Source organism: Rutidosis leptorrhynchoides, chromosome 4 (genome assembly GCF_046630445.1).
Source record: "Rutidosis leptorrhynchoides isolate AG116_Rl617_1_P2 chromosome 4, CSIRO_AGI_Rlap_v1, whole genome shotgun sequence".
Classification (NCBI taxonomy): Eukaryota; Viridiplantae; Streptophyta; class Magnoliopsida; order Asterales; family Asteraceae; genus Rutidosis; species Rutidosis leptorrhynchoides.
Genome location: NC_092336.1, coordinates 385130936 through 385153788, shown reverse-complemented (window position 1 = coordinate 385153788; position 22853 = coordinate 385130936). Strand labels below are relative to the sequence as shown.

Genomic DNA, 22853 nt, shown 5'->3' with positions numbered 1-22853 from the left:
TAGCTAAACTAGTCTTAGATATCCGATCTCGTTTTGGTCATAGTTTCTTCGTTACAACTCCGTTTTCGTTGATTCAACTTGCCACTTCCTTGGATCGAGTCCCTCTTTAAGACTATGAACTGTAAATACCTTAGTTTGTATTCGAAATCACATGTCATAGGTCAAACTTTAGTGAAACTTATGAAGTTAATCATTTTCCATCATGTAAACAACCTTAAATGATTATTTTTCTAAAAATACTTATACTTTGAGTTAAATCATGAAATTTTTATGTGTTATCATATTCATAGTAAAAATCATTTTTCCAGAAAATAAACCTCCAATTCAAAGTTTAAGATGGTTTTTAATTATCCAACCCAAAACAGCCCCCGGTTGCACTCCGACGTCGTAAAAACAGTTTTTAAGGTGTTCTTTGAAAAACCAAGTTATACCTTGTTAAATTAGCATATATTTAAGTTATATTACAGGTCTTGAAGTATTTTAAAAGTTAAGTTATAAGGATCTATTTAGTTTGCAAACAAGTTTGAAAACATTCAAACTATGTTCTTGTTGTTAAAATTTTATACCACAAAATAAGATAGCTATATATATATGAATCGAATAAGGTTATGAACAAAGTTACTACCTCAAGTTACTTGGACAAGATTGCTGTAAAAGAGGAGTAAGAACCTAGAACCAAAAGGGTGATGGAATTGGATGAAAGATTGGAAGTAAGTTTGTGTTCTTGGAAGGATTCTTGAAGTGTTGTTGTAAGAGTTTTCTTATGGTGATTAAGTAAGGTTTTTATGGCTAGATCTTCTTGGTAACTTGCTGGATTGTTATGGAGTTTAAGGTTCTTGAAAGAATGTGTGTTTTTAGCTAGAAAATGGAAGTTAAAATGAATCAAAATGATGATCCATGGTACTCTTATAAAAACGTGATTAAGGGGGGTATGATGACAAAATTTTTAGCTTGTAATCTTGTGTATTTGTCAAACAATCATACAAAAGCAATTACCTCTACCTTAGGGCAGTAACAAGGGCTAGTTAGGTGGTGATTTGATGTGTATATACCAATAGTAAATACGTATAGAAGTTAGGTATGATACGAGTACATATACTCTAGATATACATATAGAAATCTTTGAGAAAACGGAACGAGGATTCAAATATAGTTATCTTTTGTAAATATACTTATATTGTTTTATGTATTTAAGTCTTTAAAAGTGATTAAATACATTACTTATACGATATATGTATAAACATTATAGGTCATAAGTATTTAAGTCAAATAACGTTACGTATGGTTATCGTTTTGAAAACTTAAGTTAGTAGTTTCAAAATATACTTATAACTTATTGTTATTAATACAAAATGAGATATTAAAACATTCTTAGGTCATGTTAAATATGTATATATACATATATATACACAAACGTATAATTATCATATATTGTATAGTTCGTGATATCATCGGTCAAACTAGACGGTCAAACGTTGTGTAAAACTCTTTTCGAAAAACATAAGTCTCGACAATTTGGATTGCTTATCATGTTGGTATGGTTTAATTTATGTAAATATTAATCTTATAAGTATAGAATGATCGAAAAAGTGCGGGTCATTACAGTAATAGCCATGGTCGTCGCGATAACCATGATTCACCAAGAGGAGGGCGTAATTCGCATAACTCTCACATAGGATACCAGGATAATGGTCCCTACCAGCATGTCAATGACAATAGGCGCAGGCACACTCATGGACGTCACGGCAGCAACAATCAGCGAAATAAAGACCGGGAACACAACCAAACGCTCATTAAAAACTTGGCAAAAAGTCTCAAAGAAATTCTTGCGACAGAACCAATATCTCAGACTTTTGGCAAGCCTTCGCGTATGTCGGAATACGAAAGGCGCGACAAGTCTAAGTTCTGTGATTTTCATGATGATTATGGACATGGGGCTAACAGATGCAAAGCATTGACGGATAAGGTGGTTGCGTGTTTGAAGCGAGGTGAGCTTCGGCATTTAAAAGAGCCTAAGGAACACTCATGCAAGGAAGAATATGTTGAGGACAAGGAAAAGGGACGAGATAAGGTAATCCACGTTGTCACAAAAGAACGTGCCGCTACACAGTCGAGACCTGCGCACTCCCGGGAATACTTGCAGGTCCTATTTTCAACCAGAAAAGGTCAAGAAGCCAAGAATAACCTCATCAAGGTTGGCGGATGTTTGCCAGAGTTAAGACTCAAATTTGGGCACCTTTGCGTAGACACTGGTAGCAGTGCCGACATCATGTTTGAATGATACTTCCAAGAACTTCCGCGCAAACTCAAACTTAGCTTAAAGCCATCAAAGGATAGATTCCAAGGGCTCACTGGTGATCCGCTGCTGACCCTAGGAACCTTGGAGGTCAAACTACAGCTTGAAGATGACGACAATTGGGCGAAAAGGCAAATTGAGAAGGTGAAGTTTAGCATCGTTCGTGCAGCATCAGACTATGATGCGCTATTGGGATACCCGTCGTTGCAGAAGTTTGAGGCAGTGCTCTCCATCGCGCATGGTTTGTTCGAGTTTCCCACGAAAGCTGGAGTTGCAACGATGATGTCAAAATCGCCAGAAAATAGTAACGATCGGGTATTTTACTAATTATTAACTCCGCGATTATAAGATGGCTACTTGATCTGAATAGATGCTTAAACGCTTGAACAGTTCAACGCGCTTACCGAATTTAAATGAGCACAATCTTGTACTATCCGAAACATAAGTCGCACGTTTTAAATGCACTTAACACATATCCACGCGCATTCGTTGATTTACAAAAAAACATTGAACTGGTCTAAACAGGTCCCAAGAAATCATGAAATAGGAGTTGAAGAAGAAGAAAACAACCTGACTACAGGAGCAAAGGACGATGGGAATTGCGGCTTTAAGCTATGAAATGGCACATTGCTCCTTTCTCCCAAGTGAAAGCAAGGACGCAAGATGTCTCTTGCCCCCTTGCTTCCACCTGCGAGCAAGGAGCAGGCTCCTTGCTCCCAGGTGGAAACGTGGGAGCAAGAGACACCTTGAGTCTCTGCTTTCACATGGGAGCAAGGTGTCTTGCTCCTTGCTCCCAGGTGGAACCAAGGTCGCAAGGACACAAGGTGCAATGGACTAAGACACCTTACTCCTTGCGAGGGTAAATTGACATTTTTTTTTTGGGGGCTCTCACTCAAAAAAGGTTCAAAAAATGTACTTTTTGGTGATAATCCCTGCTTTTAATGTGTAAGATTTTGTATGTCATAGGATGGCTTTAGCATTTGGGCATGTATAGTGCAAGTCCAGTTTGTAAACCCAAAATGATATCTTCATGTATTTTTTAATTTATCACATTTTCTGAAAATTGACTGTAACTAGTTTTTTAACCCTCGCTTTGCGCCGGGTTCGATTTCCAATGTATTTTATTGCGTTTATTTTGCAAAATTATTTCGTGGCTAACGATGATGTCGTTGAAGCGCAACTCGAGTCGAACGAAAAGGTATAACCCGCCAAAGATTTAGATGTTATCTTAAATTAACAATATATGTGTATTTTCGCGTTTCGTTATGGAGTGGTTGGCTTTTTAAAATTTAACGCAATTAACTTGTTAGCTTATATTAAGACTCCGTGCGATTTAAGATATTTACTGAGTAATATCAAAAAATTACTAAATAATTTTTTTAAAAAATAATAAGACCCATATGTATATGTTGTTAATAGATGAAAATATTTACGGAGCCCGTGAGGAAAAAATCAACGTGTATGAAAGGTGGACTCAAATATTTAGCGTTTTTTAAAAAGCGTCCGTTTTGCGTATAGTTAGTGACATTGTGTTCGTAAAGTTATTTTGAGCTTAACGATGGTGTCAGAAAAATTTAACTCGTTGCGAGCGAGAAGATATGACCTGTTGAATATTTGAGTGAAGTTTATTTAAGATATTTTATGAAAATGTTGATTTGACACTTCACCCCCCTGTTTGGGGGGTCGATTTTAATTTTTGAACAAAGTGTGGGGCCTTTTTTTTGGGGAAAAAGGGTGAAAAGACGAAAATGCCCTCAATACTATTCATATTTAGCGTTTTTTAAAAAACTTCCGTTTTGCACATAGTTAGTGACATCGTGTTCATAAAGTTATTTCGAGCTTAACGGTGGTGTCGAAAAAATTTAACTCGTTGCGAGTGAGTAGATATGACCCGTTGAATATTTGAGTGGAGTTTATTTAAGATTTTTTTTATGAAAATGTTGGTTTGACATTGTACCCCCTGATTGGGGGGTCGATTTTAATTTTTGAAGAAAGTGTGGATGCCTTTTTTGGGGGAAAAAATGTGAAAGGACCAAAATGCCCTTAGTAGTATTCATAAGTTTTGTCTAATAGATAATATGGTAAGGTAATTTTTGAACAAAGTGTGGAGGTTTTTTTTTTAAAAAAGAAGGTGAAAGGACGAAAATGTCCGTAGTACTATTCGTAAGTTTTGTCTAATAGATAATAGATAGATAGATAATTAATAGATTAATAGATATATATAATAGATAATAGATAATAGATAATAGATATAGATAATTAGATAATAAAATATGGTAAGGTAATGATAATGGTAATTTAATTCCTTGTTTTTTTGCATTAAAAAAAATCCGTAATAAGAATTCAGGCTTACTTGTTCCGCCGTTATCACCGTAACTCCCTTCCTGAACCCTTTCACGGCTTAAAAATCACACTGCGCGTATCAACCCGTGTTAACCGGTTATAGCCTGTAAACCCAAAAATCTAAAATCAATCTCCCCGGTTTTTAGCTTTCAAAACCTCACTTCTTTCAAATCTCTACCGATTCAACTCTTTTCTCTCTCTGATACACAATCACAAATTCATATTCCATTACTTTAACAATTTCGTTCGTATGATTTAATTAGTATAATTTGATTTGATTGATTGTATTTATTATATCTACACGACTTAATTCCATATATAGATATAGATTTTAGTATTTGTGAACTCAGATCTTCGGTGCTGCCATAGTAAATCCGGTAAATTTTCCGCTTATCCTTTATCTTTATCAAGATTTGTGTGTGAATTTCAACATCATTGCTTGTGTCTACCGATGCTCATCGGGAAATCATTAATATATACATCTGTATGTATTATATGTGTGAGCTGAAGTACGTTAAAAATTACTTCACTTGAAATTGGATAATACGTTTTGGCTGACTTGCATCTGAAATTGGATAATATGTTTAGCTTCCAGTTTGTTTTTATGCGTGTGCTTGTTTTATTTATTTATCGATAGTGCACGATTATTGCTACAATTTCTAGATGTATTAGCTCATATACTAAATTAGGGTTCTAGTCTGTTTTCTTAGTTTACTTGATTTTGTCTATCCAAATGTACACACATATTTATTTATCATGGTGAGTTACAGTAGTTTTGAGTACTTATTTACTAATATTGAAGTTTGGGCTTTTAATATGCACATTAATTGAATTGAATTGAATAATTGTCAGTTAGAGTTTTTATGCATGTTAGCAGCTGTTTCTTGTTAGGGTTAAGTTTAGAAGGTGCAGCTAGGTTTAACGAGATGTATGACGTCCGAACGGTTATATACTTATATATCTGCTTGTGTGTTAACGTGAAACGAGTACGATTGCCAGCATTTCACTGATTTTGAATGAATTTGTAATCTTTGAGATTTTGTTAAAAATTTACAGGATTATAAATGTCTCACCGGGGCCACAGGGATGTGGACGCCGGCACTTTGTGGGAGCGTTTGGTCCGGGCTGCACTTCGTAGGGAGAGAACAGGGATTGATGCTTATGGGCGGCCTGCTGGCGGCATTGCTGGAAATGTCCCATCTTCACTTTCAAATAGCAGGGACATTGATCCCATTTTAAGAGCAGCCGATGAAATACAAGATGAGGACCCAAACATATCTAGAATATGTATGTATATCGTTATCTTCTTTAAATCCACTTATCTTTTTTTTCTTCTTTTTTTTACTCTACCTGCTTAGCTAGCTGCCAACTGTAACGGTAGACATTGCTAAAAAAGATGCACTGTTACTTATTGCAGTATGTGAGCATGCTTATACACTGGCTCAAAATCTAGATCCTAACAGTGAAGGTAGGGGCGTGCTACAGTTTAAAACAGGGTTGATGTCTGTGATCAAGGTATGATATTCATGTTAATGTTAATGAGATAGTTTTCTGATGTTTATCAACCTATGGAATATATGACATGTTTTCCTCTTGTTCTAATATATTCCTGGCAGCAAAAACTAGCAAAAAAAGAGGGTGCAGCCTTTGACCGGAGTCAAGACATAGCTCGTTTACGAGAGTTCTATAAGCTTTACAGAGAGAAGAATAATGTGGATATGTTACGTGAGGAGGAAATGGAATTAAGAGAGTCGGGTACTTTTAGTGGAAACTATCAAGAGTACGAATCTCTCTCTGTTTTTCTAATCTCTTATCTCATTTATGTATGATGTTCAGTATTCTTATTTGTTATCTATTTATATGCTTTTATGGTCTAAAAACAGGTTAGAACGCAAAAGGGTGAAGAGAAAAAGAGTATTTGCAACTCTTAAAGTCTTGGGAACTGTTTTAGAACAGCTTTCTAAGGAGGTTTCCCCTGAGGAAGCAGAAGGCTTGATTTCTGAAGAGGTTTACAAGTTCATATATTATATTCCATTTTAATGTTTTATATCATAATATAAATTGTCTGATTAATGATTAATTTACACTTCACCCACGCATACTGGGTTCTAACTTCCAACTGTTGCTCCATTTTTCAGTTAAAACGAGTGATTGAATCTGATGCAGCTATGACAGAAGACTTGATTGCTTATAATATTATTCCTCTTGATGCTCCTGCTTTGACAAATGCTATTACATCATTTCCAGAGGTAAATATGATTTCAACTATCATTATACTATATGTTATTAATTATTATCATTAAAATATTTGTTATTGTGAATTTATGCTCAGGTTCGTGCTGCAATATCATCCTTGAAGTACTTTAGAGGTCTCCCAAAATTGCCGGGAAATTTCCCGATACCAGCTACTAGAAGTGCTGATGTTCTTGACTTTTTGCACTTTACATTTGGCTTTCAGGTTGGTAGTTGATGAGGACGTATATCACCTTTAACCGTTTTAAGTGGTTTGACTGATGTATTGACTTTTTACTTTTTCTTTTTTTTTTCTTTTTCTTTTTTTTTTTTGTTTGGCAGAAAGGGAATGTGTCGAATCAGCGGGAAAATATTGTCAATCTTTTGTCAAATGAGCAAAGTCGACTTGGTGTTCCTGATGAGCATGAACCAGTAGGTTTCTTGGCATTTTGCTTTTCAATGATGTTCCTTTACTATAGTAATAAAAGATGTTTTGGGGTATAATGAAAAGAAAAGTTTAATTCTTTATGGTTTTAAATGGAATATTTAAATAAAGTGGACTGTAATGTGTTTCAGAAATTAGATGAGACTGCTGTGGAGAGAGTATTTTTGAAGTCTCTTGATAATTACATCAAGTGGTGCAATTACCTTAATATCCCGCCAATGTGGAGCAAGTATGACATGTCAAATAATTTCTATTTTTGTTTTATTACATTTTCACAATTTCATAATGGCAAATCTAACTCATATTGTAACAATGGTGTGCGTGTTCCTACAATTCCTGTAGTACGGATCTCAACAAGGAAATGAAAGTACTTTTTATCTCCTTGTACTTCTTAATATGGGGTGAAGCTGCTAACGTGCGATTCCTTCCAGAATGTTTATGCTACATATTTCATCGTGTAAGCATAATATAAGTTCTTTTCTATATTCATTTTGTATGAATAGGCATGAAAGTTTGAATTTTTCTCGTTGAATATGCTCCAATGCTTATGTTTGTATAAGATTGATTCAGATGTTATAGAATGCTCTAACTCAATCTTTTATAAATAGATGGGGGAAGAATTGGACGATATATTGAGGCAGCAACTTGCAAAACCAGCTGTCAGCTGTGTAACCGATAATGGTGTTTCGTTTCTTGAACAAGTCATTTGCCCTCTTTATGATGTTATTGCTATGGTATGTCTTATGTATTATTACTTTTTTGACTTAATTATTTTCAGATTCATGTGTTTATTGGTAAAAGCTTTAAAACACAGTTATGTTATGTATGATGGCCGTTTTTTTTTTTTACTATATGTGAAACTTTTGAGATCTGTGATGAAGGAAGAGACTTTTGCTGACTCAATGTGTTTTGAACTTAGTTTATAATGTTGTGTCTCTGAAAGTTTTATATAATAATTTGCCATTTTGATCCAATTTATTTAAAATCACTTGATTTGGCGTATGATTTGTTTCAGATGGGTACAATAAAAAATAGCTAAATGGAGGACGGGTAGAATGGGTTAAAAATCTGCCAAAGTGTCTTTTAGGGATAATTTTGTTAACATCGTTATTGAAATAATATAATTCGTTTAAAGCTGTAATCATGTTATATTTGACCACCTGTAGGTTTAATAGTCCACGTAATTCTAACTAGCACACCGATTTTGCAGGAGGCCGATAACAATGAAAATGGGAAGGCTCCTCATTCTGCATGGAGAAATTATGACGATTTCAATGAGTACTTCTGGTGAGTTTTATGTTTCTAAATACACGTATTAATTAATGTGCTTTAGTTATATACTTTATTAATTTTTAATGCTTTATGTATTTTTTCAGGTCTCGTAGTTGTCTTAAACTTGGCTGGCCTATGGACCGAACTTCATCTTTCCTGTTGAAGCCTTCACCAAGGTCAACGGTATAAATCTTGTGATCTTTAGACACTAATTCATCTTATTGGGATACGTGTAGCTTTTGCCCTGCAACTTTCTTTGACTACCTTTGACTTTTCCGTTACAGAATTTATTGAAAACCAGCGCTACTAAGCGTCGAGGAAAAACCTCTTTCGTTGAGCACCGAACGTTCTTTCATCTTTACCATAGTTTCCACCGTTTGTGGATATTTCTTTTCATGATGTTTCAGGTTGGTCACATAGTTATAATTTCTATAACATCTATACATTCTTGGTGGATGCTAAATAATATTCTTTTTACAGGCGCTTACAATAATAGCATTTAATAATGGAAAAATTGATGGCAAAACAATACGGGAAGGTTTAAGTCTTGGCGTAACATTTTTTGTCATGAAGCTTATTCAAAGTAGGTGTCACTCTTTCATTTATGTCTAATAAACAATAAACAATTTGGTTTCTTGAAAATTTTGTTTTAAGTTTCTTACTGTTACATTTTTCAGGTGCGTTGGATGTTTTGGTGATGTATGGTGCCTATTCTACAACAAGAATGTTGGCGGTTTCACGGATTTTTGTTCGGTTCATCTGGTTTAGTTTTGCCACTATTTTCGTATGCTTCCTTTATTTGTAGGTTCTTCTTTTTATTTAGTTTTCTTATACATGTATGCTGCTTCTTTTATAAATGATCACAATATTTTGTAATATGATCTAATATCAGGAAAGGTCTCCAAGACACGACAAATACAATTTCAGGGTCTATTATTTTCAAAATATATATAATCTTTCTAGGCATCTATGCCGGTATTCATTTCTTTTGGAGCACATTGGCTAAAATACCATCGTGCAATCTTTTGGTCAACCGGTGTGATAATTCATCTGTAGTGAAAATAATCAAGTGGATTCATCAGGTTGGCGTTTTATGCTTTTTAGCTTCATATTCTTAGTTATGTTTTCTAATCCTTTTTGAGTTTTGAAAATGATACTATTTACTGTCTGATTTGTAATTAAAGGAGCATTATTACGTTGGTCGTGGCATGTACGAGGCAACAACTGATTATATCATGTAATAGCTTCTTTTATATGCTCCGTCTTTCAATTTTTATCTGTTAGTTATAATCGTATGGTTAATGGATAATGTTTCATAAGCTTAGGTATGTGCTTTTCTGGCTTGTTGTATTGGGGGGCAAGTTTGCATTTGCCTATTTTCTCCAGGTAACTAATTTGTTTTGATCTTCATCTCTGTCTTAGTTGTAAACAATATTTCTGATATGTTGATGATGTTCGTATGTGTGTTTTTGGTCATGCAGATTAGACCTTTGGTGAAACCAACAAGGGAAATCATCAATATTAAAGATATCCGTTATTCATGGCATGATTTTGTATCAAAAAGTAAGTGTGAAACTAGAGATTATTGAAACTCCCTTTCGCCAATATGTTTAACCATTCTATTGTTCAATCTTTGCATGTTAGTAACTATTGTTTACCTGATAAAGTATTTCATGATTTGACATTCAGATAATCATAATGCCTTGACCGTTGCTAGTTTGTGGGCGCCTGTCTTTTGTGTAAGTTCTTTTCTTCCTCTGTATAGTATTTAATTTGGTTAAGAATAGCATCCACTTAAAATGGTCTATTTTTTTTTTCAAAAAGCTCGTAATTAGTAGGTATTAATGAATTAATGATTATAGATATTGTGTAGGGTAACTGGTGTTCAGTTTTATTGTTTTGACAGACAAGGGTTTGCATTCGTCGGCTTTCATTTTCTTATTCTTTTTTTTACTATCAGTAACTAAAACCTAAAAGGTTTTATAGTGATGTCAAGATTAGAAGTCAATTATGATGACCTTTGTCATGTTATTTTCTGTAGTTTTCTTATGTTTTGCCTTTAACCTTATATGGTTAGATATTTTTGTTTTTGTGTTTCCTCATAAACAATGATATATCCTATTAACATGAATGGTTAGATGAGTTTTTGAACACGAAGTGCTGTATGTCTACTTTTGAACTTATGTGGTTAATTTTGTTTTTATATGTGAGTCTCAATCTCAATAGTATATAAATGTCATCTTTGACTTCATTATATCTATATCTATTGTTGACTATTTCTGATCATGAATGTGGTGTTATTAAATATTGCAGATCTATCTTTTAGATATCCACATCTTTTATACCATTATATCTGCTGTTGTGGGTTTCTTGCTTGGAGCTAGAGATCGTCTTGGTGAGGTAAGTTAACCGTAGATATTACTTTTCTCTTTTAATTAATTAATTGACGAATTAAACTCATGTTATTTTATAATCAATGCGATCCCTCGCTTGTTGCCTATTCTGTATCTGTGTGTTGACTTATGGTTTGACTCTTTTTTAATGGTTTCAGATTAGGTCTTTGGGTGCCGTCCACAAACTCTTTGAGAGGTTTCCTGAGGCATTTATGGATAATCTTCATATTCCTGTATCTGCAAGGTATTCTTGATCACCCTTTATAACAAACTATGTTGGATGAATGTTTTATGTTGTATTAATAGTTACTTATATTTGCAGGAATTCTCTTACACTAACGGGTCAGGTACGTTCAAAATTACTCTTAACCATAATTTTTTCCTTTCCTTCAAAAATTATTGTTACTTGCCTTTATTACATGAAATGTTATGTCTTCCTCTTCATAAAGGTTCTGGCGAAAAATAAGTTTGATGCTGCACGATTTTCACCCTTCTGGAATGAGATCGTGAATAATTTGCGAGAAGAAGATTATATTACTAATCTGTGAGCTTTTTTTTTTTTTTTTTTTTTTTTTTTGTTTTGCTGCTATCTAACAGAACCTGTTGGGTAATGAATTGTTGCTTATAAATACTTTAATGTACCGTATTATTTTAGGGAAATGGAATTACTTCAAATGCCTAAAAATTCCGGGTCTGTTCCTATGGTTCAGTGGCCTCTTTTTCTTCTAGCCAGCAAGGTAATTTTTCAATTTCCACGTATTTGTTCTTTTCTCTTTAAGGTTTCTTTCTTATATATCTTTGTTCTTTGTTATATTTAGATATTTCTAGCCAAAGATATTGCTGGCGAGAGTGAGTCACAAGAAGAACTTTGGGATAGGATTTCAAGGGACGACTACATGAAATATGCAGTTGAAGAGTGTTTTTATACCATCAAGCTAATTTTAACTTCAGTTTTGGATGATGATGGGAAGTTGTGGTAAATGCAGACTTCATTATTTAAATGACAATTGTGGCTCATTTACATATGAATGGGCTACAATTGCTCGTTGCCACTTAGTGATAATATCATGTTATTGTGGTATTAAGTTCCTTTGTTTAGCTTTTTACCTATTTGTTTTGTGCAGGGTTGAAAGAATATACGAAGATATTAAAGGAAGTATTGCGAGAAGAAGCATCCCATATGACTTTCAACTGAAAAAACTGGCACTTGTTATTCAAAAAGTTACTGCACTTACGGGAATTCTGGTCCGTATCTCTTGTTTTTACCCAATTTGTTTTTCTCACTTTTAATGGTAATAAATAATGTCATTTGGATGCTGCATTTATAGAAAGAAGTTGGAACACCTGAGTTAGAAACTGGTGCTGTTAACGCTGCTCTGGATCTTTACGATGTTATCCAGCTTGATTTTCTTAGTGTCAATATGAGGTGTGTGCTTGCTAGCCGTTTTTATTGTATGTTCCATTCACGTTGAAGTTTAATTTCTAGCATTAAATTGGACTTTTTGAATCATTTTGCAGAGAAAATTATGCCACGTGGAGTATATTGATAAAAGCAAGGAAGGAAGGTCGCCTGTTTTCGAAGTTGAAGTGGCCAAGAGATCCTGAGTTGGTATGTTGATGCCTATAATAGTCAAACTTGTGCTAGTTGACCTTTCTTTTCTATTTTTTATGTATTATATATATTCGACGTTTGTTAATCCTTGAAAATTTATATTTATATATTGTTTAAAGAGGTCACAAATTAGAAGGCTACACTCTCTTTTCACCATCAAGGATTCAGCAGTGTACGTCCCTAGAAACCTAGAGGCTAGACGTAGATTGGAGTTCTTCACAAATTCACTTTTCATGTCCATGCCTAAAAGCAAACCTGTGCGGGAAATGTTATCTTTCAGGTAAAAAATTTCCTTAAACTATTAATTGGTCCTTTAGTTAAATTGTTCATTTACATTGGGTACTGATTAAAGTTTTTTAATTTACCAGTGTTTTCACTCCATATTATTCGGAGACTGTTCTGTACAGTATAAATGAGCTTCTCAAGAAAAATGAAGATGGGATTTCGGTATTGTTTTACCTTCAAAAAATCTATCCAGGTATTTAAACTCTCAATAGTAGGTTTTCTTTTTTATGGCTTCAAGTTATGGGCCTACATGAACACCCTATTGGATGCTGCAGATGAATGGAAAAACTTTCTTGCTCGGATTGGTCGAGATGAGAACACACACGAGTCGGTTCTTATTGATAATGAAGACGATAACCTTGAACTTCGGTTTTGGGCATCATATCGTGGACAAACATTAGCTAGAACTGGTATAAATCGTGATTATATATTATTTAGCATACCCATGTCACATAATTCTTGAAAAGTATAAACTTTATTCTCGTTTGTTTTTTAATTACTCTGTTTAATCATATATTCAGTTCGAGGGATGATGTACTATCGGAAAGCTCTAATGCTTCAAGCTTATTTGGAAAAAACGACTGTTGGAGGTTTGGATTTCCAATATATTTATTATCTATGTGTTTTTTCAATCTATTGCAACTGCTGTTTTAAATTTTTAAATGGGATATATATACTAGATATGGAAGCGGATGTTCCTACTAATGAAACAACTGATACTAAAGGATTTGAGTTTTCTCCTGAAGCACGAGCTCATGCTGACCTAAAATTCACATATGTTGTAACATGCCAAATATATGGGAAGCAGAAAGAAGATCAAAAGCCTGAGGCTGCTGATATCGGATTACTATTACAAAGGTGGGATATTTATGTTTAATCTGTCAAGTTTATCTTTATATGGCCAAGTGTGTTCATAAATACCTTTGCATGGTCTAGTAATTTTGCCATTGTGGTTCTATTTCTATATTGATAGCTATAGCTATTGCAAAGGTGGGATGTTTATGTTTGGTTTGTCGCGTTTATCTTTATATGACCAAATGTTTTATAAATGCCTTTGCATGTGCTCATAATTTTGCCATTTTGGTTCTATTACTATAGTAATTATCAAGTTTCAATTTTTTTTTAACTGTGTGGTTCCTTTTTTTAGAAATGAGGCACTTCGAGTTGCTTTCATTGATGAGGTCGAGACTTTGACAGCTGGTAATGTGAACAAAGAGTATTTTTCTAAACTCGTGAAGGGTGATATCAACGGGAAAGACAAGGTTATTTTCATTACTGTCTATTTTTTGTATGTTGTAATTTTACTGTTTCGATACTATGTATTAGATTATTTGAGCACAAACTTTGGCTTAATTAGTTACCTAACTTATAAGTAAATATTATGCAGGAAGTTTATTCTATAAAATTGCCCGGGAATCCCAAACTTGGTGAGGGTAAACCCGAAAATCAAAATCATGCAATTGTCTTTACTCGTGGAAATGCTGTCCAGACGATTGATATGAACCAAGTAACTAACTCAAAAATATAATTTATAATTTATAATATGTGTTGAAATACATATTAGCATCTATCTATGTATACTTCAGGACAACTACTTCGAAGAAGCTCTAAAGATGAGAAATCTTCTAGAAGAATTCCATGCTTATCACGGTATCCGTTCTCCTACCATTCTTGGTGTAAGGGAGCATGTATTTACTGGAAGGTAGAAAATTAGTTACTGTCTTTGTTATAACATGTACTTTTATTTTTCACATCCAGTTTTGATTTTTAAACCAATCATGCAGTGTGTCTTCTTTAGCATCCTTCATGTCTAATCAAGAAACCAGTTTTGTAACCCTTGGACAGCGTGTACTTGCAAGTCCTTTAAAGTAAGTTCAATATTCGTATAGTTTGAATAAGCTTGTAATTGCTTTTTGTCACGCTGATGTCACTTAATGATGTGTTCAGGGTCCGGATGCATTATGGGCATCCTGACGTGTTTGATAGGGTGTTCCATATAACACGGGGTGGTATTAGCAAAGCCTCTCGTGTAATTAACATTAGTGAAGATATATACGCTGGTATGTTTCCATTTTTTTATCTCTTGAATGAACTATATATCTTCAAATCATTCGACTACATCGTTATACCCTACTTGATACATTGAAACATTTAAAATGCAGGTTTCAATTCAACTCTGAGACAGGGAAACATCACACATCACGAGTACATACAGGTAGGCAAGGGACGAGATGTCGGGCTGAATCAGATTGCTCTGTTTGAAGGCAAGGTTGCTGGTGGAAATGGCGAGCAGGTTCTTAGTAGAGATATATATAGACTCGGACAGCTATTTGACTTTTTCCGGATGCTTTCATTCTACTTCACAACTGTCGGTTACTACTTTTGTACTATGGTAAGTACCTCACCATTTATTTATGTTTTTTTTATTCCTGAACATTTAAGAGATATAATAAACGCATAACTACTTGACTCTAGATTAACTAAAACTTGGTATTCTATTTTCTACCAGATTCTCTGAATTTTAAATATGCTCATTTTTTGTGTTTGCAGTTGACAGTAATTACTGTTTACATATTTCTTTATGGGAAGTTGTATTTGGTAAGTTGAAAATTCTGGTTGTAAATGATTTTATAAGAGTTTAGTAAACACATCTTTTGAGGTGGTTGTGTTTTCTTATTTCAGGCGTTGTCTGGAGTGGGTGAAGATATTCAAACGAGAGCTGATGTGTTAAACAACAGAGCGCTTAATGCAGCTTTGAATACGCAATTTCTGTTTCAGATTGGTGTGTTTACGGCTATACCCATGGTTTTGGGTTTTATCTTGGAGCAGGGCTTCTTAAGGGTACTTGTACTCTATTTGCATCCAGATTGATTAAAACAATCTTGATTTTTACGTGACTAACTTGTCTATCTTCCAATCTTGAATGGTGCTGCAGGCTGTTGTTAGTTTTATCACAATGCAATTTCAACTTTGTACCGTTTTCTTCACATTTTCGTTGGGCACAAGAACCCATTACTTTGGCCGAACGATTCTTCATGGAGGTGCAAAGGTCTGTTGTCACTTTATTTTTTTCTTTCTTTATTGCTCCATTATATTATTATTATTAATTAATATTATTACATATATTATTACATATATATCATCATCATCATCATCATCATCATCATCATCATCATCATCATCATCATCATCATCATCATCATCATCATCATCATCATCATCATCATCATCATCATCATCATCATCATCATCATCATCATCATCATCATCATCATCATCATCATCATCATCATCATCATCATCATCATCATCATCATCATCATCATCATCATCATCATCATCATCATCATCATCATCATCATCATCATCATCATCATCATCATCATCATCATCATCATCATCATCATCATCATCATCATCTAATAAATTGAATTTGTAAACAGTATCATGCAACTGGTCGGGGATTCGTTGTAAGACACATCAAATTTTCAGAGAATTACCGGCTTTATTCGCGCAGCCATTTTGTTAAAGCGTCTCTCTCTCTCTCTCTCTCTCTCTCTCTCTATATATATATATATATATATATATATATATATATATATATATATATATTATATTATTGTATATGTATATGTAGTTCACATTCTAATTGTTCTCTCGCTCCTGACACTTAATTTTCTGTTGAAACAGACTGGAAGTCGTTTTGTTGTTAGTGGTGTATGTTTCATATGGGTTCAACGAAGCTGGTGCAGTGGGTTACATTCTTCTCAGTGTTAGCAGTTGGTTCATGGCTCTTTCTTGGCTTTTTGCTCCATACTTATTTAACCCTTCCGGTTTTGAGTGGCAGAAGTAAGCTTTAGTGTTTCAATAATTAAAAATTCTGCAACGCCTTTTGTTCTTTTCTAATGCCATTACTATCCTATTCAATCGTGTAGGACGGTTGAGGACTTTCGGGATTGGACAAATTGGCTCTTCTATAGGGGCGGTATTGGTGTCAGAGGTGAAGAAAGTTGGGAAGCTTGGTGGGATGAAGAATTGGTACAAATCTATAGTCTTTTTCCTTTATCTCTTATCTTTATCGTGTGGTTGTGGGTCCCAGTTATTTCTTGATGAAAGATGACAACATGACCCACAAAATGCTCTACTGGTTTTATATTTTCTTGTGTGTGGTAATGTTGCTAAGTTGACTAATTATTATGAAATGTAATTTGCAGTCTCATATCAGAACATTTGGTTCAAGGGTTATGGAGACCATTTTGAGCCTTAGGTTTTTCGTTTTCCAGTATGGTATTGTTTACAAGCTGAACGTTCAAGGATCCAATACGTCATTATCGGTACGAGCTTCTTTCCCTATGTAGCCATGTTCATACATACATCATCACTGCTAATAATATATACATTCGTGCAGGTGTATGGATTTTCGTGGCTTGTACTTGTGGGCCTAATATTCCTTTTCAATGTAACCCAACTTCAACAATTTATCTAAAAATACTATTCCATGTATTCCAAATAAAGCAAGTATAGATTTTATTTCTAATTTGGGTTTTTTTCCCACAGATATTCACATTCAGCCAGAAAATATCAGTCAATTTTCAACTGATTTTGCGATTTATACAAGGCATTGCATTCTTGCTAGCAATTGCTGGAATAGCCGTCGCTGTTGTGCTTTCTTCCCTTTCGGTTACCGACATATTTGCTTCCATTTTAGCATTCATACCAACCGGTTGGGGAATACTTTCGGTACGGTTTTTTTTTGTTGGTCTCGTAACGTTTCCATTTTGTAGGTCAAATTCCATTTTCGTACTAACAAGCCGAATGTTAATCAGATCTGTGTGGCTTGGAAACCCGTGTTGAAAAAGACTGGATTTTTATGGAAGTCGGTTAGGTCTCTTGGTCGGTTATATGACGCTGGAATGGGAATGCTGATATTCGTTCCAATTGCGTTATGTTCATGGTTCCCTTTTATCTCAACGTTCCAAACCCGGCTAATGTTTAACCAGGCTTTCAGTCGAGGTTTGGAAATATCACTCATTCTTGCGGGGAACAACCCAAATTCTGGGATTTAGGTGTGATCTTGAATCTGGACCTTTGTACATGCAGTGAGCTTAACTTAGACTTACTCTCAGATATTTAATTGCAGATTGTAACTGTGATGTATATAAATGATATGCTTGTAAATTTTGTAGTACTGAGTGAGTGTATCTTGTATGAGGAATTTGTGTGGGCGCATATTGGGCTGCCATGACTATGGGAACTTTCGTCTCCCTTTGTTATTGTGTTTCTAGTGACATTTTGGCTAGTGTTTGAATCAACTAATGATTAATGATATAATATAATTTGTTGTTCATGTTAATAACCATAATATAACCACACTCACAAACGGTTGAGGCACAAAACAAATTACAAAGGCTTGACAAGTCAATTGTTCTTAGAAATATTTCATTGCCTCTGTATGTAACTTGATGAAAGGAAAAATTACATATAAAATCAAGAAAGATTTTACTTTTTAAAGGAATGTGACTAAAAAAAATACTTCATCTTGCCATGATAAAAAATACTTCATCTTGCCATGATAGACGGTCCATTAATTTTGTTTACATATATCTTTAGCAGTTATAAAATAGTTTGCTTACACTGCCTTCTCGAGCTATATCTTATGAAGAGAGAAAAAAAAACAATAATATATGGTTTTTTAGTGGAAGGAAAAGAACGAGGATGTTAACTACGCAAGTGATAGATTTAGTCTCTTCTAGTAAATAAATGGATGAGTTATGAAAAAAAAAAAAAAATTATGTATGTGTGTATCGACTAATAAGTAATAAGCTGAATTAAGTCTCTCGTAATTTCATTTGATGTCATTTATCATTCTCGTTTGATAGTTAACTTCATCGCGTGTGTTATAATTCAGTAGGTTTATAACTATCTTTAATGGCCTATAGATTTCTATTGATGTAATGCAGAGAGAAAATAGAGAGGAAGAAAAATATATTTGAGAAAATTGTACAATAGTTAAAATAATAATAAAATTTGCCATCCATTGTTGACTTTTATGATTACAACACTCCCCCTTGGATGATAATTTTATTAGAGTGCAACTAGTACTGTCTCGTTAAAAACCTTGCTAAAGAAAAACCCAGTGGGATAAAAACTTTAGTCAAGGGAAAAAGAGTGCAGTATAGAGTTGACTCCCCCTCAAGTAGACATCGCTGAGTCGTCACATCTTTTGAACTTGCCTCAGGCCAATATTTTGAACGTATGTTCTGAAAACAGCGGTTGACAGTGCTTTGGTATAAAGATCAGCAGAGTTGTTGATTGAACGTATCTCATTTTAATCTGGTTATCTTTTACGAGATCTTGAGTATATGAGAAGAATCTGAGGTTTTCATCTGAAACTGTATCATCTAAATCTTTTATGTACAAGTTTAGCCCCTGTGATTTGTCTACAGTCTCTTTTATGGTTTGCTCAAACCCTTGTTTCAATTCCTATTCCCATTTAGTCTTTTCTGAGCCTTACTAACATACTATTCTTTTCCATTAAACTTATGACCGTTAAGACCGTCTATGGCTTTGGCGCCTCGTCAGCATTTATATTTTGTTCTGTCACTTTTGATACTCTTCTTTCATTTGTATTATGCAAGCTGCATTATCTTCATATATAGTTGTTGGTGAAGATAGTTGTTGGTCTTTTATAGCGTTCTAATCCACAAGAATCAATAATGATTTGTGTCATTGATCTCAACCAAACACATTTTCGAGTAGTTTCATATAATGCAATCACTTCGTCATGATTTGATGATGTTGCAACAAGTGTTTGTTTTAAGAACGCCATAATTTTGTGGTACCTCCATTTAGGAATACATATCCAGTTTGAGATTTAGCTTTATGTGGATCAGATAAATAACCTGCATCTACATAATCAACCAAATCTTATTTTGATTCGTTAGAATAAAATAATCCTAAATCAGTAGTTCCTCGAAGGTATCGAGATATGTGTTTGATCCCATTCCAGTGTCTTTTGGTGGGAGCTGAGCTGAACCTTGCCAACAAATTAACTGCAAAAGAAATGTCAGGTCTTGTACAATTTGTAAGATACATAAGAGCTCCAATTGCACTAAGATATGGTACTCCTGGTCCTAGGATATCTTCATGATCTTCACAGGGACGAAATGGATCAGTGTCAACATTAAGTGATCTAACAACCATAGGAGTACTTAATGGTTTTGCCTTGTCCATATTGAAACGTTTTAAAATCTGTATAAGTTGTTTGATGTACAAGTAAACCATTAGGCATATGCTCAATCTGCAAACCAAGGCAATACTTGGTTTTTCCGAGATCTTTCATTTCAAATTCTTTTTTTAGAAGTTGAATGGCTTCATGGATCTCTTTATTTGTACCTATGATGTTAAGATCATTGACATAAACGGCTATGATCACATATCCGGATGTTGTTTTCTTAATAAGAACACATGTTCAAATAAGATTATTTGTATACCCTTTTTCTTATTAAGTAATCACTTAATTAGTTATACTATTGTATCAACCCATATAAAAATCTTTGTAATTTAATTGAGTACATTTCGTTGTGTTTTGCATTTGATGCTTCTAATACCTTAAATCCTTCAGGTATCTTCATATATATATCACTATCAAGTGGTCCATAAAGATCATAAGTAATAACATTCATGAGATGCATTTCTAGATTTTTAGAAACTGACAGGCTGATTAAGTATCTAAAAGTAATTGCATCCATAACACGGGAATAAGTTTCATCATAATCAATTCCCGGTCTTTGAGAAAAATCTTGAGTTACAAGTCTAGCTTTATACCTTGTAACTTCATTTTTCTCATTTCATTTTCGCATAAAAATTCATCTATACTCCACATGTTTCACATCTTTAGGTGTGAGAACGATAGATCCGAAAACTTTTCTTTTATTGAGCGATTCAAATTCAGCTCGTACTGCTCTTTTCCAATGATCCCAATCATGTCTATTTTTCCATGACAGATTTTGGTTCTGGATCATCATCATCATTCATGATGTCATATGCAACATTATATGAAAATATCTCATTAAGATTTTTCATGTCATTTAGGTTTCATAATATTATTGAATGTGCATAATTGATTGCAATTTCCGTATTGACAACATCAATCTCCTCTGCAGAAGGAGTATTGATTTGTGGTTCTTCTTGAACACTTTCTTTTACTTCATTATCAGCTGATTTTATTTTTCGAGGATTTTTATCGTTGGAACCAATTGGTCTCCCACATTTCTGGCATGGCAAAGACTCATGAGTGACATTATTACCAGCTTTTAGAATTTCAATTCTAGTTGAAGCATTTACTGCTAGTATATATGATTTAGTCACTACTTTTTGTATCTGTAAATACATCAGATAATTTATTTGCAAGTTCTTGCATATGTATTATTTTTGAACTTTCTTTTCGCATTCTTTTGTGCGATGATCAAGATACATTAATTTATGTTCACATCATGAAACATCTTTTTCTTTATTTTTCATTTCTCCCCCTAATATAGGGAACAATTTTTCATTATAATGACAATCAGCAAAATGTGCTGTAAAAAAAATCACCCGTCATGGGTTCAATATATCTTATAATTGAATATGTTTCATATCCAAAATATATTCTCATCCTCCTTTGAGGACCCATTTTAGTGCGTTGTGGTGGTTCGATAGGAACATAAACCGCACAGCCAAATGTTCTAAGATGAAAAATATTTGACTTTCGACCAAAATTAAGTTAGTAATGGATAATACTTATGACTTGCACTTGGTTTAATGCGAATTGATATCGCATCATGTAAATTTACATGTCCCCATATAAATATTGAGAGTTTTGTACTCATTACCAATTGTCTAGTTATTAGCTGCAAGCGTTTATCTATTGATTCAGCTAAATCAATTTTGTGTATGCACATGAGCAACTGGATGTTCAACAACAATCCCTGTAGATATATAATAATCATTAAATGCTTGAGATGTTAACTCACCAGCATTATCAAGTCTCATCCTTTTAATGATGTAATCAGAATAATGTGTTCTCAATTTAATAATTTGTGCAAGAAACTTTGCAAATGCCATATTATGGCCTGATAACACACAAATATGAGATCATCCGCTAGATGCGTCTATTAGAACCATGAAATATCAAAATGGTCCACATGATGGATAAATTGGTCCATATATATAACCTTGAATTCTTTCAAGAAACATTGGTGATTCTTTCTCAATATTCTTTTCATTAATCACCATATGTGCCTTTTCATTAATCACCATATGCTCTTTTCATCATATATCCTTTTCACCATATGCGCTTTTAATCATATGCGCTTTTAATCATGTGGACTGCGCTTTTCAACATATGCGCTTTTCATCATATGCGCTTTTCATCATATGCGCTTTTAATCATATGCACTTTTTATCATATGCGCTTTTAATCATATGCGCTGCGCTTTTCATCATTTGCGCTTTTAATCATGTGGACTGCGCTTTTCAACATATGCGCTTTTAATCATATGCGCTTTTTATCATATGCGCTTTTAATCATATGCGCTTTTCATCATATGCGCTTTTAATCATATGCGCTTTTTATCATATGCGCTTTTAATCATATACACTGCGCTTTTCATCATATGCGCTTTACATCATATGGGCTTTTTATCATGTGCGCTTTTAATCATATGCGCCGCGCTTTTCATCATATGCGCTTTTTATCATATGCGCTTTTAATCATATGCGCCGCGCTTTTCACCATATGCGCTTTTTATCATATGCGCTTTTAATCATATGCGCTTTTTGGTGCTACATAGATATTTCTCATTTCCGGTTATCATTGACTGATAATCATATCCATTATGATATATATCAGAGAAACTTAACAAATTTCTCTTTGATTTGAGAGAAAATAAGGCATTGTTTATCAGAAAATTCGTAATATTTGGTAATATGAAT

The 22853-nt window shown here is 34.0% G+C and overlaps 1 protein-coding gene across 1 annotated transcript; it reads left to right on the top strand.

Annotated features, from left to right (window-relative positions):
• The first annotated feature begins 4823 nt into the window (after nt 1-4823).
• LOC139904653 (callose synthase 9) lies at nt 4824-18225 on the top strand. Its single transcript, XM_071886589.1, has 51 exons — nt 4824-5016; nt 5696-5926; nt 6057-6154; nt 6256-6419; nt 6523-6646; nt 6778-6888; nt 6972-7097; nt 7214-7303; nt 7448-7545; nt 7659-7773; nt 7925-8050; nt 8527-8603; nt 8693-8771; nt 8873-8995; nt 9069-9171; nt 9266-9389; nt 9481-9670; nt 9773-9825; nt 9914-9974; nt 10070-10151; nt 10278-10327; nt 10902-10988; nt 11140-11225; nt 11304-11328; nt 11431-11525; nt 11637-11718; nt 11800-11957; nt 12106-12226; nt 12310-12407; nt 12500-12590; nt 12713-12873; nt 12962-13071; nt 13154-13288; nt 13400-13468; nt 13559-13736; nt 14026-14140; nt 14266-14385; nt 14465-14580; nt 14663-14746; nt 14826-14938; nt 15041-15270; nt 15429-15476; nt 15561-15719; nt 15814-15927; nt 16322-16410; nt 16569-16727; nt 16814-16916; nt 17093-17212; nt 17287-17337; nt 17436-17618; nt 17705-18225. Exons 2-51 carry the CDS (start codon nt 5704-5706, stop codon nt 17942-17944), a joined length of 5757 nt encoding a protein of 1918 aa, XP_071742690.1. The 5' UTR covers nt 4824-5016; nt 5696-5703; the 3' UTR covers nt 17945-18225.
• Nucleotides 18226-22853: the final 4628 nt, after the last annotated feature.